The 18,131-nt window shown below is 37.6% G+C and overlaps 1 protein-coding gene across 3 annotated transcripts in view; it reads right to left on the reverse strand.

Annotated features, from left to right (window-relative positions):
- Prkd1 (protein kinase D1) overlaps positions 1-18,131 on the reverse strand; it is a 264,056-nt gene that overhangs the window by 46,609 nt on the left and 199,316 nt on the right. For 2 of the 3 annotated variants that reach the window (XM_048362554.1, XM_048362553.1), the window contains exons 4-5: positions 17,105-17,265; positions 11,169-11,192 (exon numbers count right to left, since the gene is read on the reverse strand). In XM_048362554.1, coding sequence (XP_048218511.1) covers positions 11,169-11,192; positions 17,105-17,265 — 185 coding nt within the window. The remainder of the gene's footprint in view (positions 1-11,168; positions 11,193-17,104; positions 17,266-18,131) is intronic. The other variant, XM_048362555.1, reaches the window with a different exon arrangement.

The raw sequence follows: 18,131 nt of genomic DNA on the forward strand, positions 1-18,131 counted from the left end.
CGCTGCTAGAGTTAGAGGCAAGCACCTCCATGCCTGGTCACTAGTTCTGACTAACAGCTTTCCTGAGTGTTCACTCTAGTAAAGGTAAACTTCCTTTCTTCAATACTAGTGAGGACTTGACTATGTGTATGAAGTTAGTCAGAAGACATTGATATCAATTCCTATCATTATTTGAGTTTTTATTTGCCCTTCTGAATTCAGGAAACCTGCATAATCTGAAGAGCTTTTTTTTTATCGTTAAGAAAAGGAGGAAGAGGGAAGTTGAAATGTTTTGGAAAGAAAGGAGATACATTTTGTTTTGCTTTGCTTCATTATCTACCTTCAGAGCAGCAAAAACTGGATCAAGGAGGCTGGGAATATGGCCTAGTGGCAAGAGTGCTTGCCTCATATACATGAAGCCCTGGGTTCAATTCCCCAGCACCACATATATAGAAAACGACCAGAAGTGGCGCTGTGGTTCAAGTGGCAGAGTGCCAGCCTTGAGCAAAAAAAAAAGCCAGGGATGTTGCTCAGGCCCTGAGTTCAAGGCCCAGGACTAGACAAAAAGACAAACAAACAAACAAAAAACTGGATCAAAACACAAAGAACAGGCCTAAAATCACCTCTTCCATAACTAGCGGACAAACCTGGAGGTGAGTGCACTTCTGGATCTCAGCCATGAATCGTACACACATTCCAGTTCTTTAGTGGGAGAGTTAGGATTACATTACAGGCGAAGGACTTAGGTGGGAAGTAACATGGTTGTGCAATATGACTCTGGGATTGATTCATATAAATATTCCATGCTGAGAATTATGAAGACATACAAAGGACTTTTTGGTGTTTTCAGTGTAAGATATCTTGCCTCACAGACAGGAGAAGAGATAAACAGAAAATGATGAAAACTGAATTTTAAAGGAAAGAACAAAGACTAAGAAGAATAATGATTACAGAGATACATTTTAAGTACAATTTTGTGAAGTGTCTTTAACATTCTTACAGTAATAGTGTCTCATTTGCAATTACTGCCAAAGTTAGAAGTCTATCCACTGAACCCCTACTTTCAAAGACAATGTAGCCTCCTTTTCCAAAGATGGGATTTGCTTTAAACTTGGTATGCTAAGATAATGACTCAGAAAGTCTGGCACCTTCCCAGAAAATGATGGCTTAGATTATATTATGGAAACTCCAAGAGCCAACTTGTCTTTAAACATTTAGCTGTACTCAAAACAATTTCCCAACAAAGTATATTCAAAGTATATTGGAGTCACAAATGAACTCTTCATTAGGTAAGCTACAAAACTGATTGGAACAGTAGCATTCACCTGTAGTGTAAATAATATTTCCTGAGAAGAAAAAAGTCACTTTACGGAGTAACATGAGTTGAAGTAAAGTTTCTACAGTATTCAAAATATATCGGTTTGCTAACTAAAATTATATTTACAGAACAACTTTGAGTTTGGATTCTGGACACAAACTCATTGGACTTAAAGAGACATGGGGAGAAAAAGGAGAATGCCAGATGTGCACATCTGTTTATGGGCCTACCCCAATTGTTAACACTCATCTCCTAAGGGCAGTTTCCTAATCATGTTTGTCTTCCACGAAAGAAAACATGTGTCTGGTATGGGATACACAAGAGCACTTTTTAACCTGCAGAGAATGCATGCTTTCAAGATGTAAATGCAGGAGGATAATGGGCAAGACATTTCAACGGAGATGTTCAAAATGCACACTTTAATATCTTTTTATTTGTTACATGAACCATAATCTTGACATCACCATTCAATACGATTGCAACACGAAGACAGGAAAACAGACTGGGGAGTGTTCTCTACTGTGCTGAACTCTTCTGCTCTAAAAAAGGAAAGGAGTAGTAAGCTTAAATTCTTACAGGCCATTAATATTAAAAAAAAAAAAAGTGGCCCTCAATGTCAGAGATGCAAAAGGAAATGGTGGAGACTGTGTGAAATTGGTGACAATGGGCTCCGTGCAAAAAGGGGGGGCCACTGATCAAATATTGTTCATAGTTGCCATGTAAATGTGTAAGAGTGGTGATAGCAGACCTTCTGATTTTTCAAAACAAGTGAGAAATACAGGTGTGTGATGAAATAAATCTATTTTCATGGGGACTACACAAACACACAAACACACACACACACACACACACACACACACACTTGAATCACTGTGCCAGTCAACTCATCTGGGAAGTAAATTCTGGTCCATAGCAGGTCTGAGACCATTGAACTAGATGAAGATAGAAAACTCTGTGACCTTTATATGCAGCAAACTATTTGCATAGTACTCGATATGTATTGATGCATTTTTAAATTCATAGCAACTAACGGGTGAAATCACTCATCCAAAATCACAGAACACAACTAAAACAGGTAGCTTAAGCATTGTGCTCCAGGCAATCGTGCTTTCTCTGTCTTCTTTCCCTCTCTCTGAAGTCACTAGGAAAGTAGAGAAGCCAATACAAATAAAGAAATGTTCTCTATGTGAAAATATCATGAGCCCCTTCCTTGGAAGTACAGAAAAGAGTTTCACTCATTTTCCTGGGAAGAGTACAGCATTCGAGACATGGCTGTTTCTAGAACACTAAATCAAGGTGAATAAATTGTTTTTATTGGTTAAAAAAGTAAACATCCTTAGTTGCCTGTGTACACAACTAATTTGGTATTTTTAGGTTTAAAAGACTGAACCAAATACTGGCCTTTTATTCCTGATGGTTATTGTTTTGTGCCAGTCTGGGGGCTTGAACTCAGAGCCTGGGCACTGTCTCTGATCTTCTTTCTTTTTAATTTAATTTTATTATCAAAGTGAGGTAAAGAGGGGTTACAGTTACATATGTAAGGTAGGGAGTACATTTCTTGTCAAATTTGTTACGTCCTACTTCATTTTTTCTCTTACCTTCCTTCCTCCCCAATTCCCCCACCCCAGTTGTACAGTTCATTTCCAACATACTGTCTTGTCAGTATCCTTAGACCCCAGCCTCCTGAGTAGCAAGGATTGCAGGTGTGAGCCAGCAGAGCTAGGTGCTTATTCCTGAAGTTTTAAGACCTATTATTTTTAAAGGAATTGGACATAATAGCACAGGTTCCCCCTATTGAAACAAGATGGGCCTATCTAATTTAATAAGGGCTTCCTAAGAAAAATCCTCCCTAAGGTCTAGTTAGGTAATACAGCATACATGAGCACCAATAAATAACAACACTCTCTGAACCTCAGAAGTTTACTACCCATTGGAATTCTGGATATAGCACAACTGTTACAATGTTTACATCAGTTCTTTCTGTCCTTACTGTTGACAGCAGTTCCTCATTAATCATTTCAATTTCATGCCATCTCCAAGAGGCTCCTGATTACCTAACTTCTTGCTCATAGCTCCGCTACTATTGGCACTGTCCTATTGTCCTGTCTCCTGCAAAGCCTTCACTAGCAGTCGGCATCTTATCTACCTGCTTACCCATTTTTTTTTTTTTTTTTTGCTAGTCCTGGTGCTTGGACTCAGGGCCTGAGCACTGTCCCTGGCTTCTTCTTGCTGAAGGCTAGCGCTCTGCCACTTGAGCCACAGCGCCACTTCTGGCCATTTTCTGTATATGTGGTGCTGGGGAATCGAACCCAGGGCCTCATGTATACGAGGCAAGCACTCTTGCCACTAGGCCATATCCCTAGCCCTGCTTACCCATTTTTAATTGTCTTTTTCCAGTAGAATATAAGCCTCATGAGCAGTTGCATCACCAACTTCTAGAATGCTGTCTGACACAAGACAAGCGCCTATTCAGGAAAAGTTCAGAGAAAAGACAGACCACGCTGATGGCAGAGACGAGGGTCATATGAGAAAGGCTTGTACCAAAAAAAGAGGCAGTTGGTGAACCTCAGAGCTGGTCTAACCATGTGATGTCTTGCTTTACTATTAGCAAGTCAAACTCTGTTGAGCACAAATGAATTACTTCAGTGTTTAGACTACACAAACGTTTCCTGTATACACTTAGCAACCCAGTTATCCCACTTGGGAAGGATGACCTAACCCCAACTGGAGTTTCTGCTAGGAAACAAAACTATAGGTACTCATGCTGAAGCTGACTAGTTTTTAGTGTAAAAAAGAAATCATCTCTTCAAAAACATTTACACCAGCATACCACCCCCCATATGGAGAGTCAGGGATTTGGGGGCACAGAGTAGTCCTTGGGCAACAAATATGAAGACCCTGAGGAATGTCATTCACATGGGGCACGTGTATTTCTGTGCCATGTAATTTGGTGAGCAGAAAGCAGGCTTTTTGGTGAGGTTCAAATTATTCAGTCCTAGTTTGATTCCATATCCCTTGAACTACATGACAAATGTGTCACAGAAATGGGATTGGTCCCTCAGTTGGAAACCTTAAATATATAGCATAAATAAAAGCTAATCAACACCTTTTCATAACAGTTAAAAGGGTTGCTACAAGGCAGGACAAAAAGGGTGCCCCCTGCTTAGTGGTGATGGATGCTATGTTTTACACTGGAGAATCCATTTCTTAATGTTTGCAGCAATTTGTGAAAGCTTTCAAAGTAATAACATATATAAACTCTTTTTTAAAAAATACAAGCTGAACTAGGTTTGCTGAGTGCTAAAGTACTCCTGGAAGTTACATTAACTTTTATACTGCCTCACCCTTATTGAGTAAACAGAAGGGAATGGTAAAGGAGCCATACTATTTTCTTAAGTGATCTACCCTTGCTGAAGCACCAGAACAACTGAAGAATCGCCACAAATGAGGTGCACTGTTCTTTCATGTCCTGCAAATATGGGTTCGTGAGGGGAGGGTAAGTACACTGTAAGGAGGACTGTCAATTAGAAAATATGAAGACGGGGAACAGGGAATGTGGCCTAGTGGTCGAGTGCCTGCCTAGCATGCATGAAGCCATGGGTTGGATTCCTCAGTGCCATATAATCAGAAAAAGCCAGAAGTCTTGTTGTGACTCAAGTGGTAGAGTATTAGCCTTGAGTACAGAGTTCAAGCTCCAGAATGGGCCCCCAAAATATAAAGGCAATACAAACTTAATTCCATGCCTACTAAATCAAAAAAGCAAAAAAAAATTCCTTGTCCACTGAGAATTTAAAAACATACACAACTTTGCCTTGTCTATCATTTTTGCTTTGAGACTAAATGTCAGTGAATCTCTGTATTGAAAGTAACCTGTAGGATGACCCTATTTTGGGAAACTCAAAGATAGTCATTGTAGGAATATACATTTGCACTTGCCTGAGTAAAAGACATGGCTTGAGTTTGTGAGCCAACTGGAAAGATAAATAAAATAATCTAAGAAGGGGTTGGCCCATTGATTACTAACCTGAAAATACCAAAGGGACACTATCACGGTATAAAGACAGTCCACGCTTCAAATATTGCATTCTCTTCCTTTACTCATAAGGATATTGTATAGCATATGCTATACAATATCAGCTTCTAATAGTCAATAATACATGTGCAAATGTGCATCTGTGTGTGTGTGTGTGCTCCTAAGACAATGTGACCCAAGACTACTATTTAATGTAACTCAATTAAAAACAAGAGAAAAAAAAAAGGAGAAATGGGACTTTTTTCTTTACATCTATCCCCTCTCTCCCCCCAAAAGTTATGAATATTAAAAATACAGGAAAGCATCAACTCAATGAAACTGTGTTATTCCATGATATTTTCAGTGCCTAGCTACAGAAAAATAGCTATCACCACAATCTGTGCTATTTAGAGAAAGTGACACACATGTTTATAACTTCTGGACATGGGCTTATCTTGTATTTCTTAAAAGAACATACTTATCTTAAAAGAAAAACATTTTCATTTTCATAAAGGAAAAGGTGAAATTAACTTGATCAAATTGAATCTCATGTAAAAAACTATGTCTAATAGGTAATGTAAAATAATACGACTAAATATTTCTTTAAAAACAAATATTTCAGAAGGCAAATTGTTTCTAGTTTCAAGAGGTTAAATTTGTAAGAACTAATTTCAGCCCTGCATTCTGTTCCTTGTATAATTTCTTTTTTTAAAGCAATCTTTCTCCCCTTTCTCCCTCCTGATATACATATACATGAAATTGGTACAAGTACTCAAAGAGAATACAAGAAATATGTATTTCATAGGTCTTAGGAACTCAGTATACGTACGTCATGAGCAATTAAAGAAGTAAAAGTTTGGGCTGGGGATATGGCCTAGTGGAAAGGGCTTGCCTCACATACACGAAGCCCTGGGTTCGATTCCTCAGCACCACATACATAGAAAAAGCCAGAAAGAGCACTGTAGCTCAAGTGGTACAATGCTGGCTAGCCTTGAGCAAAAAGAAGCTAAGGACAGTGCTTAGGCCCTAGGTCCAAGTCCCAGGACTGGCAAAAAAAAAAACAAAAAACAAAAAACAAATAAAGTTTGGTTGGGCCTGACACAGATGATAAAAAGAAAATGTTGGTTATTGGTGACATTGGAGGAGTGCCCAGTTTGTGTATGGAACAGCATTATGGATTCTGTGGCACTGTGCCTAGGGTATGATCAGGCCTTTTAGAGTCTTAGTGTAAGACCCTGTGTTCCTAGAACCCATGTCAAGTACGGACAAGTGAAGTTTGGTACTCCCATCCCCAAGTGGGAGTATGCAATAGTAGTGTGATATTCATATTTCAAATCTGCAAGGTTTTTGCTGGAGCTATAAATGAATAATGCACCCGTCCATGAAACCCAACGGATCCCATCACGTGATGGTACGCAAGAGGAAACTTCATCAATTTCGCTGACGGGTCCTCCCCCATGAGCCCAGTTCTGATGGCGGCCAAGTTGGGGAGAACAAATTCTTGGACAGCTTTTATCGCTCAAAGTGCACAATATACAGGCTTCGCTTTAGAGAACTAGTGTATACAATCATCAGAAGAAATCCTGTGATATCTGGAAAATGGACAGCACATATTTAAATGGACAAATCACCATGATTCTTGGAACTGTAGAATACATGAGTAAACAAGGCTTGATAGACTACCGCCTCACTGGAAAATAATCATTTAGGCTGAAAACGACATCATGGTTTCATCAGGATAAAGACACAGTTTTTTTTCCCTCATTATTTATTTGAAAAGAATCTACTTTATTATTGTAAGATACTAGATTTAATATTAGGTTTATAGTAATGCAATACTGGTATTTTCTTGTCTCCTTTTAAGAAATAAGTGAAAATGGTAAAGGAATGAGTCATTTCTGGGAAGGACTTTCTAGTAAAATATGTAGCCAAGGCCTTCTTGCATTAAGCTTTCATGAAAATAATAACAGCTCATGGGAAATTGCTGTTCAGAAACTATACCCTCACATAAAACATGAAACTGAGTATTGTCTACATTTTGCCCCCCACAATGAGGCTCAAAATTGAATACATAAAATGGTCAGACACAGGAAAACTTTTTAGAATTAACAATTTATTTCCTAACTATTTCAGGAAATCAACCTGAATATTAACAATAATCAACGACATATTGGAAACATGTGTGGGAACGTAATAATAAAATTCCCCTCTGTATAACTAATTTAAGTTAATGAACTTTTTCAAAAAATAAACATACAGTCTTCCATTATATCTCTTGGCCTAAAGGTCACCTAGAATCTTAAATTCTGCTGTTTTCTACCCTGACGTTATCTTTTTTACTTCAGAAAATATTCTCTTTAGGCTTTAACAAGAATGTTTTGTATGTCCACATTAATTCATTTTCAACAGTCTTTATATCATTAGAAAATGAGTGGAAACATGTCTTCTCTATGCTAAGAAATAAGGTTCCTGTAATGCATATGCAGATAAAAAAAAGTTCTAATTATACTTCATATGTAAAGACAACCATCCTTGGTTCTTTCTTCCTTAGTTTCTCCTCCTTCTCTCCCTTCCCTCGCTCCCTCCCTCCCTCCCTTCTTTCCTTCCTCTTTCTCTTCTGTGCCAATACTGAGGTATGAATTAGATCTACTCTTGATCATCTTTTTCCTTTTTGCTGATGCTCTACCATATGATTGATATGTCTAGTTCTTGTTTTATGCTCGTCAATTGGAGATGAGTCTCTCATATTTATCAGTCTAGGCTGACTTTGAATAGCAATCCTGAGATCTCTGTCTCCTAAGTAACTAGGCATGTGCCTATAGTAAATTTCTTTTTACCTATCAAATAAGCAGGGGAAAATCCCAAACAAACAAAACAAAACAATTTTTTAAATTTCTGAAAAACCTATTCTGGGGAAGAGTATGAGGAAATGGAAATATTCATACACTATTGTTAGTGGAGTTATAAACTAATTTTTTACCATTCTTTGAAGAACTATTTGTCATAAAGTGGTAGATAACCTATGTAACTTCTAAGAAGATGAACTAATTACTCACCCTAATTCATATGGAATTGATACTAATTCTTTAAAAACATGTAGAAAAAGGTATAAGGATGTCTATTTTAGTAATGTTTAATATTTTTAAATGGAAAGAACATAATCAATAGAAGTTAATAAATTACTATATATCATTGTGATGTAATACTGGATAGCTTAAGACATGTTATATTTATTAGTAGACAGACTGTCTATCCAAGCTCCACATCAGATCATTCGTTTATTTTTGCATACATTATGTACTTTCAGGGTACAACCATGAATGGGGCAACTGGCTAGCATATACTAAACATGGGTAAGTGACCACCCTTGTATAATTCTTCTGTTTTCATAGCTACTTCAAGAGTACAAGTGAATCAAGTTTCATGCCTCCTTTTCTTTGAAGACATTTGTGAAGAAAAAAAGCTGTTATCTTTTTGAAAAACTAGATACATGGTCCAGGAAAACAAGGTCATGCGGAGAATACTTCCAGCAGGGTCTGTCCTGCCCAGGCCTGTCTGCCCTAATCTGTACAGCTTCCACAGCCAATCGGCCTCCCCTCGGTCCCCTGTAGTTCACTTCCCAAGGCAGGGGAGCGGCAAATACAAAGAGGTTCCTGACTCTTTCACATGATGTGCAAGGGATTATTTGTAGGGAAAATACTTTATCACATTAAAAATAATCCATGGAAGGCATTTTAAACAAATGAATTTACAAAGCTATAAAAAATTACATCTACCAAGTATTTACATGAAATTTTTTCTTAGTAGGGCATTTGTTTGTTGGTTAGGTTTAAAAAATATTCTCCACTATTTGTATTATTTTATTTATTCAATTTTCATTATCCTTAGCCGTACAGAATGGTTTTGATGCAACATGTCAGTTTAGAGTACAATGCACTTCATCAGTGTCACCCTCTTCATCATTCCCTCTCATCTCTTCCGACTATGATGACAAGGATACTTTTCCAGAATAGGAGTTTCTATCTCCTGAATCAGAGAGCTTACATTCTCAACATTAATGAATCAAGAACAGGCACTAGTAGTGTTGTCCTCAGCTTTCCCTGTTACTTTCCGTAACAAGCTATTTTAAAGAATGGACACAAATAATGGCATTTGCAGTTTATATTCTCTGGAAGGAAGGAAGGAGTATATAAACTCTCAATTGGCAGAGGTCCAGGAAAAAAAACAAACAAACAACAAACCTAAATGTTAACAAGTCAGTTGGTCAAAACAAGCCATCATTAGAACAAAAACGCATGCCTTGCTTTTACTACTTGACCTGAATGTTCCTGCTCCTTATTCACACTAACAGATGATAAAGGGCCAATCAGGGACAGTGGACCGAGCTCCGTGGTGGGCTGTGTGCAAGGTCGTGGAATCTGTCCTTGAAAACCACAAACATGGAAGCCAGCTTTGGAAGGGGGATTAATTAAAAGCTTTTCCAACAAAACATGTGAATGTCCATAAGTTCTGCTTGAGTTGAGAATTTGATATCTCCAGTTGCTTGCTACCTTTTAAAAATAATTAATAGCCAACACAGGAATCAGCCCAAATGTCCCTCAATGACACACTCACATTCTCTCTCTCACACACACTCATCCAGTAGAAAGCATAATACTTGAACATTAAAGTACTGGAAAAACCTGGAAAATGTATTTTAGGTGAAATAATTCAGGCCCTGAGAGACAGAGGATCCATGTTTTCCCTTACATGTGGCAACTTGTAAGTAAACTTTTAAGTACATACACTGGGTGGCATCCAAGTATACACAAATGAAGTAACTGAAATATGGTAGGTTCAAAGTAAAAACAAAATAGAGCAGTTCCGCATAAAAGCAAAATCAAAGCCCAACCAAATAAACAATTGAATAAGTGGGGGAAAGTGCAGTCAAGAAATCAGTGTATAACCTAAAATTAAGAAGAGTAAAAGAAAGTTGGGTAGGGAAGGGTGGCAGGGAATGTTGAAAAGGATGACATCGATCAAGGTGCATGAACTTCTTCTTAAAATGGCAACTCCTTTGTAGAACTACTTAAAGACAATAAAAATAGATTCTAACTAACATATAAGGATTAAAAGATCCTTTCTTTCAAGAGACACTATAGGAAGTATGACAAGTAGTTTCATGTAGTTCTTGTTTTGCTCCCTATTGTGCCAAATACAACCATTGTGACATTAGGACACAGACTCAATGTGCAAGTTTCATGTTGGTGCAGTGTTTCCAAATAAAGTGAGAACTGACTGAATTCTGTTTTATACTCAAGTTGTCTGTTCACGCTCATAGGAAAGGCATTGAAGTTATGGGATCCAGGGGCTGGGGATATGGCCTAGTGGCAAGAGTGCTTGCCTCATATACATGAGGCCCTAGGTTCGATTCCCCAGCACCACATATTCAGAAAATGGCCAGAAGTGGCACTGTGGCTCAAGTGGCAGAGTGCTAGCCTTGAGCAAAAAGAAGCCAGGGACAGTGCTCAGGCCCTGAGTCCAAGCCCCAGGACTGGCCAAAAAACAAAAAAAAAAAAAAAAGAAAAAAAAAGTTATGGGATCCAGTCAACAGACTAAAATTTAACCTATAAACTGAATTCTAGTACTTTCATGATTGGGCTGATTTTTCACATGAGTTCTGTTAATTAAAAACTATACCATGACAACAAAATAGACAGAAATGTGTGGGTTTTCTGCAGCACATTGGGTTGAGTTCTGATCCAGACTCTGGCCCAGTGATTTCCTCAAGGCCCATGCAAACATCAATTTGATATCCTAGTTTGGGTTTGAAGAAAAGAGCGGATCTATATGTCTTGCTGCAGGGAGATTAGTACCTACCTCAAAGCCGGGACTCACAGGAGACTTTCACATGAAGTTGTAAGAGCAAAGAGCAGGCAAAGATGCAGAATAAAGGGAGAAAAATACAGGAAAAAAAGTGTTATTAGAGAAAAGCAATGCATATGAATCAGTCATGTTTACCAGTGTGTTTTCAAGATGAAGCAAAATGTTACACTAATCAGGTTTTACAAACACATAGACAAGGTAAGAAGAAAACTACTTTTAAAATCTAAATAGAACTATAGGCACTGAGTCATAACTATAAAAACATACTTTGTTGTTGTGACCTAGTAGGGGGGGAAATGAAGAAAAAAACGAAATCAACCTTATTGAAAATTATAGTCAACGTGAAGCATTTTTGACATTTATTTGTAAGATTTTCTTCACAGTAATTCTCCCTCTCTATGGAAAAGAAAAATATCACACATCATCAAATATTGTAGAGTAGTTATTTGCCTACATCTAGAATAGGCTGAAGTGATCCAGTTATCAGCCAGTAGTATACATGTTTTCTTTGCTCACTTGAGTCCTTGTTTCCTGTTTTATTCAATGTTCAATGAAAGTTGAAATGAAAGGGAAAACTTTGCTCTGGGATTACATTTTTAAGAGGAAGTGACTCAACCAAACAAAAAACAGCTTGACTTAGCAGACAACAATGATCTGTAAATTTATACTAAGTATATTCTTTATTCTTTTAGTTTTCATGTTTTATTGACATCTCTAGCTAAAACTATAAACCAAGTCATATACCAAACTACATACCATTTTTTTAAAAATCCATGGTTATGTTTAAACTAGTGATTTTATTATATTCTCAAATAAACCTCTCTGCACTGAGAAAAAAATGTATTGTTTTCTGAATCTCTGCATCCCGATTTTGAATCTATTGCTAATTCTTTTTGTACAGACTGGGAGAGGTAAACATTTAGAGGAGGTTTGGTCCAGATTGTTATTCAAAACTACTTATAAAATTGCTGGATCACATGAAGGTTATGAGGAACTCAGGAGTAGTAACTACTCTCTAGAACACAGATCCAGACATGATTGTAGGGAAAAAAAAATTGTAATGCTGTCTGCACGTTCTCTCATAGAACAGAAGTCAATCAAGTTTGTCAATTTCCCAAACAAGCTATTACTCTTTACTACTCATGTCTGGTAGCTGAAGGTTTTAATTTTCCTACAGTAACTAGTCCAAAAAAAAAAAACCCAAACCATTTTCCTCTGGTCCTCATCAGAAATCCTCCTCCTCTGCTAAGTGCTCTTCTGATTTTGATACTGGAAGATAGACTTTGCCACGTGCATTCTTCTAATGGATGCCTCTACGTTACCATTTACAAATGTGCGTTCTTTTCTCCACACGATATTCATGGGGAAAAAAGATATTCATGTGTTTTATAACGAAAAGGGAGCTCCATTATTTAGCTCAGTTTAGCAACACTACTTTCAATTATGACAAGAACTGTGATGCCCACTACATCAATGGGCCAATTCTTTTCTCCAATCTTACCTGATCAAGATTTGTTTGTTGGCAGAAATTTATGAAGCAAGTATGCTTCAGAAAAATATTGAAAATACAGATACATCAGTCTTTTTATCTTGTTATAAAGTAATAGTCTCCAGAAATGTTGTCTGTAAGAGAAAGAAAGCCACCTATCCCATGGATTGGTAGTGGTAATAGTATAACTGTTTTCTGTGGTGAAACCAACATTAGAAAACAATATTTATCATGTAGATAACTGCTATGTGTGCCTTAAATTAGCAACCAAAGGATTTCCTCCCCTCTCCCTCTCCTCCCCTCCCCTCCCCTTCTCTGGGTGTGTGTGTGTGCGTGTGTGTGTGTGTGTGTGTGTGTGTGTGTACCAGTCCTGGGGCTTGAACTTAGGGACAGGGGTGTTGTATCGGAGCTTCTTTTGCTCATCGCTAGCACTTTACCACTTGAGCCACAGCTCCACTTCTGGCGCGCACGCGCGCGCGCGTGTGTGTGTGTGTGTGTGTGTGTGTGTGTGTGTGTGTGATTAAAGAGTCTCAGGGAAGTTTCTGTCCAGGCTGGCTTTGAACCATGATCTTCAGATCTCAGCCTCCTGAGTAGCTAGGATTATAGGCATGAGCCATTGGCATTTGGCAGTATGTTTTTGATAAAATAAATTCTTACCTCTAATGATGCTCAATAAATTGATCTTTTTTTCTTTATCCTGATGATTTACATCTGGTTAAGAAAGACTTTTCCTATCTTACAATTTTATATTTATTTTTCTTCTATTTCTTAGAAATTTCCCATCTACCTAGAATTGATTTTGTGTATTACAAAAAGTAGAGTCAAGATGTATATTTTCCACAGAGATACTTACTTGGTCCTAGACGTATTTGTTGAAAGATATCCTTTTTCTAAACACTTTTATCCCAGTCATAAATCAGTTGCTCTATATAAGCAGTTTCTGGACACTATTTTATTTCATGAGATTATTTTTTTCTGTCTTTGTCTAATACCACATTGCTTTAACACTTCATATGTAAACTCGGGATAATATTATACTGCCCTAACTGTGCTTTGGTTGGCAACTTTCCAGTTTTGCTCTGTATCAGGCAATTTCAGTCTTAACACATTTGGCATTTGGAGCTGGATACTGTGTTGTGGGCAGCTACGTTGCACATTGAACTCTCCGTGATTGGTACTTCCCATCCTCATTTCTGCTGGCAAATTGACTTCTGTTTGGTTCTATCATATTTCATTAAGATCTTAAAACCATCCTCCAGGGAAGAACTGATCTGAAATAAGCTTCTTTATATCTAAGGACACATGTTTTAGGAGATTGTGACTTTGTTTTTTCTTCTTTGGTACTGGGGATTAAACCCAGGATGTTGTACTTTCTATTTCTAGGCAAGCACTTTGCAACTGAGCTATACTCCAGCCAGTGAAGTATATCGATAGTCTCATGCCATTTGGTTTTTATTGGCTTTGACTCTTTCCAAATATTATAGAAATACATATAAATAAAATGGGAAGATAAGTAAGGATGGGGAAATGATACTATTTTTTAACCTTGGCTTTTTTCTTCCATAGTTGTCCTGAAATTCATAAACTTGATATAATTTTGATTAAGCAACTTAGATGTAAAGATATAGTATATTAGTATGTGCTACTGAAGGATCTACTGAGTTTTTCCTTCTGTTTCTTCCTGTATTGGTGACAGTTTATGAAAGAAATACAGTCCTGTAGGTCTGTTGTATAATACCTAACCAAATTTGGGATTTTTTTAAAGGATGAACTGCTTTATGGTTAGTAAAATGTATGCTTTACTGCCAAAGCTGATGACAGATGAAACTGATGGTAGATAAAGCTTGTATAAGATCAATCTATTAATTTTTTCTATGTTAGCAGCATTTATGAGCTCAATTACTTTTCCAAAATGGAATTAATAAATAGAATAATTCCACCTTAATCTATATGTAAAATAGATACTATTTTAGTCAAATAGGCAATTGCATAAGAAAAATTCATATACTTATCACAGAATTTCAATATGATTATTCTGAAGGCATAATGTTAAGACTCAATATATCAACTACCACAAACATCAATTCCAAGAGCATTTCCACTTGAAGAGTACCTAAGAACATTTGAAGCAGGGCTATGCAAGTTTAAAACCATTAAGTGTGTGTGTGTGTGTGTGTGTGTGTGTGTGTGTGTGTGTGTCTCCTGGGGTTTGACCTCGGGGTCTACACATTCCCTGAATTTTTTTGCTCAAGACTCATTACTGCTTGAGACACAGCTCCATTTCTGGCTTTTTATTGGTTAATTAGACATACGAGTCTCATAAACTTTCTTGCCCAGGCTGGCTTTAAATCATGATCCTCACCCTCCTGAGAAGTCAGGATTACAGACATAAGCCACCATGCCAAACTCTGACACCAGTATTTTTCAAAGAATCTCATGTCTCAGTATTTTCTTATACCATGAATACTGGATCACAATTTTCTCACAATGATTGAGACAAAAGGTTAAAAACTCACATTCTAACATATATTTTAATCACCCTACTAGCAAAACTCCATCCATCAACGAAAGAGTAATTAATTTCAATATTTTATATAAAACATGCAATCAAGTAATTCAAATAGTTATTTCTTTCATCAAATTAAGCAATTAATTAATTTAAAAGCATAAAAGTATTAATTACATAACCCAAAGTGCATTTATATATAAATTATATTTATATACATATGTATTTGATTAAGTTAATTTATATTTCTAAAACATAAAAATATGCATAAGCATGTCATGTTCAGAACTATATATTTACATACTAAATGTGTATGTGGGGCTGGGGATATAGCCTAGTGGCAAGAGTGCCTGCCTCGGATACACGAGGCCCTAGGTTCGATTCCCCAGCACCACATATACAGAAAACGGCCAGAAGCGGCGCTGTGGCTCAAGTGGCGGAGTGCTAGCCTTGAGCGGGAAGAAGCCAGGGACAGTGCTCAGGCCCTGAGTCCAAGGCCCAGGACTGGCCAAAAAAAAAAAAAAAATCGCTAAATGTGTATGTGTAATATGTGTATGTTTGCATATATATCCATATTGGCACATGTATTACTAAGGTATAATAGCAAGGTATTTGACATCACAAGATCCTAATCTATTCAAACAAATGAACAGCTTAATAAGCTTTAGATATAAAATATTTAATATCTTTTTTTAGTAAAACAAAACATAACTTATAATTTTTACTTTAAGATATTTTTCATGTATATGTTAGAAAAAAATATGTCTCTCAATGGCTATACTTAAAAGGAAGAGTAACTGCTATAACTTGGAAATGTTTTACTGGAAATGACTAGCCATGTTTTCACAATAGACTCACTAAAAAAAGTATTGAGAGACCTGGTACTAGAAAAACAAAACCAAAACCAAAAAAAGCCCAAACCTTTTCAGTGTTCTCCCAGCCTGACTGGAGGGAACCACGGTGGGCTTCCTACATGAACTTACCAAGAAACAAACCAAGTCCCATTCAAACAAGAGTATGTAGTTTTTCTATACATAAAAATCAGCAGACATTTGTTATATGCCTAGCTATTCTGTATTTAAGTTAAACAAAGATCACAATGAAATATTTTCCAAACAATCATGCAATTAATACAATTTCTTATAGGCAAATGAATTGCTCCACCCTACTTCAAGAGGGAATTATTTAATCTAAGCATTTTAGTAATGAATCTCTGTATCCCACTGATTGTGTGTGTGTATGTGTGTGTATGCACACATGTGCATACACGTACCAATACTGAGGCTTGAATTCAGGGACTACTCTCTGACCCTGAGCTTTTTTGTACTGCTTGAGCTGGAGATTCACTTCTGTGTGTGTGTGTGTGTGTGTGTGAGATTAATTGGAGATGAGTCTTGGTGATCATTTAAACTACATCCATAAAATACTTTAGAGCTAATGGAAACGTTAAATATATTTTTTCCTCATGAAGTATGTCCGTTTAGGATGATAAACTTGGCAGGTATACCCCAATACCACACAATAAATGACTACCATAATTTTTTAACAATGAATTTCAAATTTTATCCCCCAAAAAAGTACACATGAGCTGCAATCGACCGGAGTAATCTGCCAAGGAACAGCATCTCACATCTTTGCTTCCCCAAACGGTGATAAACTGTGATGCTCTGCCACAGTAACACATTAGCTGTGCGGCTCTGGCCCCAGGACCAGGATGGTCATCCCACACACTTGCTAACTTCACTAAAGCAAACTCAAAGCTGTTGCACGCTTGCCGCAGCACTGACCAGTTCACAGCAGATGCCCACAAGGAACAGGATCCTGACCACACCGGCTGTGGCCTCCCTCCCAAGTCACTCTCTCTCAGACTGACACTGCTATCACATCCCACAGATTTCTCAAGCACACACGCAATGGATAAACAGGAGGCCATACCAGCAGGGGCTCGTCGGGGGCACTGGTAGCCAGCTCAGCAGATGATGTGCGGGTGGTGCTGAGCCCAGTGAGTGAAACGTTTGAGAGCCTCCTCCGCCTCACACCACTGCAATTGTTAGGGATTTTAAATGCACATCTCTTATGGTAATTTAGACCGCATCCTGGAAAGCAAAAATAAAAATAGCTTTTATTTAGCAATAAATTAAAAGCTATTCGGCTAATAGTTCTAAGTGAGGAATTAAAAGAGTCCTGCTTCCGTTTTGCTCTTTTGGAGGCTGTTTGGAAAAGCAGATTTTCTTTTGTGTTTTGTCTTGTGTTTCTTTCGCGTTTTTATTTTCTTTTGTGTTTATATTCTGATTTTTGTTGGACAAGCTCAGCAACTATATTATCATTAAAAAATGGTTCTGACATAGAATGAAGTTGGGCTTTGAAATACCTAGAAATAAAATTCAAAGATTAAACCATGTGCGCAAGTTCAATGGAGGTTGAATTAATTACAGTCACCACAACTCTGGAACTGAATCTGGGCTCCACAGTTTATGTGTACACAGACCCCAAACAACTTATTTCACCTCAGTTCCCCTTCTGTGAGCTGAAGACTAAAATATCTACTTTGGGGCTGGGGAGTAGCACTGATTTGCCAAGTATAAGGCCCTGAGTTCAATCCTAGCACCCCAAAAAGTAACTACTTGCTAGAATCATTAAGAACATATGTAAAATACCTTACATGGTGCTTTCTTCATGGCAAGAACTCGGTATTTCCTTAAAGGAAATAGCAGTTTCTTTTCAATATGTCTGTAATTCACATTCCCAGGCTAGAATTTTGATACCTGTTACACAATAGACCAGGCCCGTGTTACAACCCAGACATCCAGGGACTTGGAGGTTCCTACAGCCATGGGCTCTGGGGGCCTGGCTGTGTAGCTGCCCACGGCCGACCCGGGTATCCCTCACATGTGTAAGAGTTGCAGCCTGAGGAAGGCTTCCACTGAGATTTCAAAAGAAGGCTTAAAAGGCCAGACCAGTG

The sequence above is a fragment of the Perognathus longimembris genome, chromosome 14 (genome assembly GCF_023159225.1).
Source record: "Perognathus longimembris pacificus isolate PPM17 chromosome 14, ASM2315922v1, whole genome shotgun sequence".
Lineage (NCBI taxonomy): Eukaryota > Metazoa > Chordata > Mammalia > Rodentia > Heteromyidae > Perognathus > Perognathus longimembris.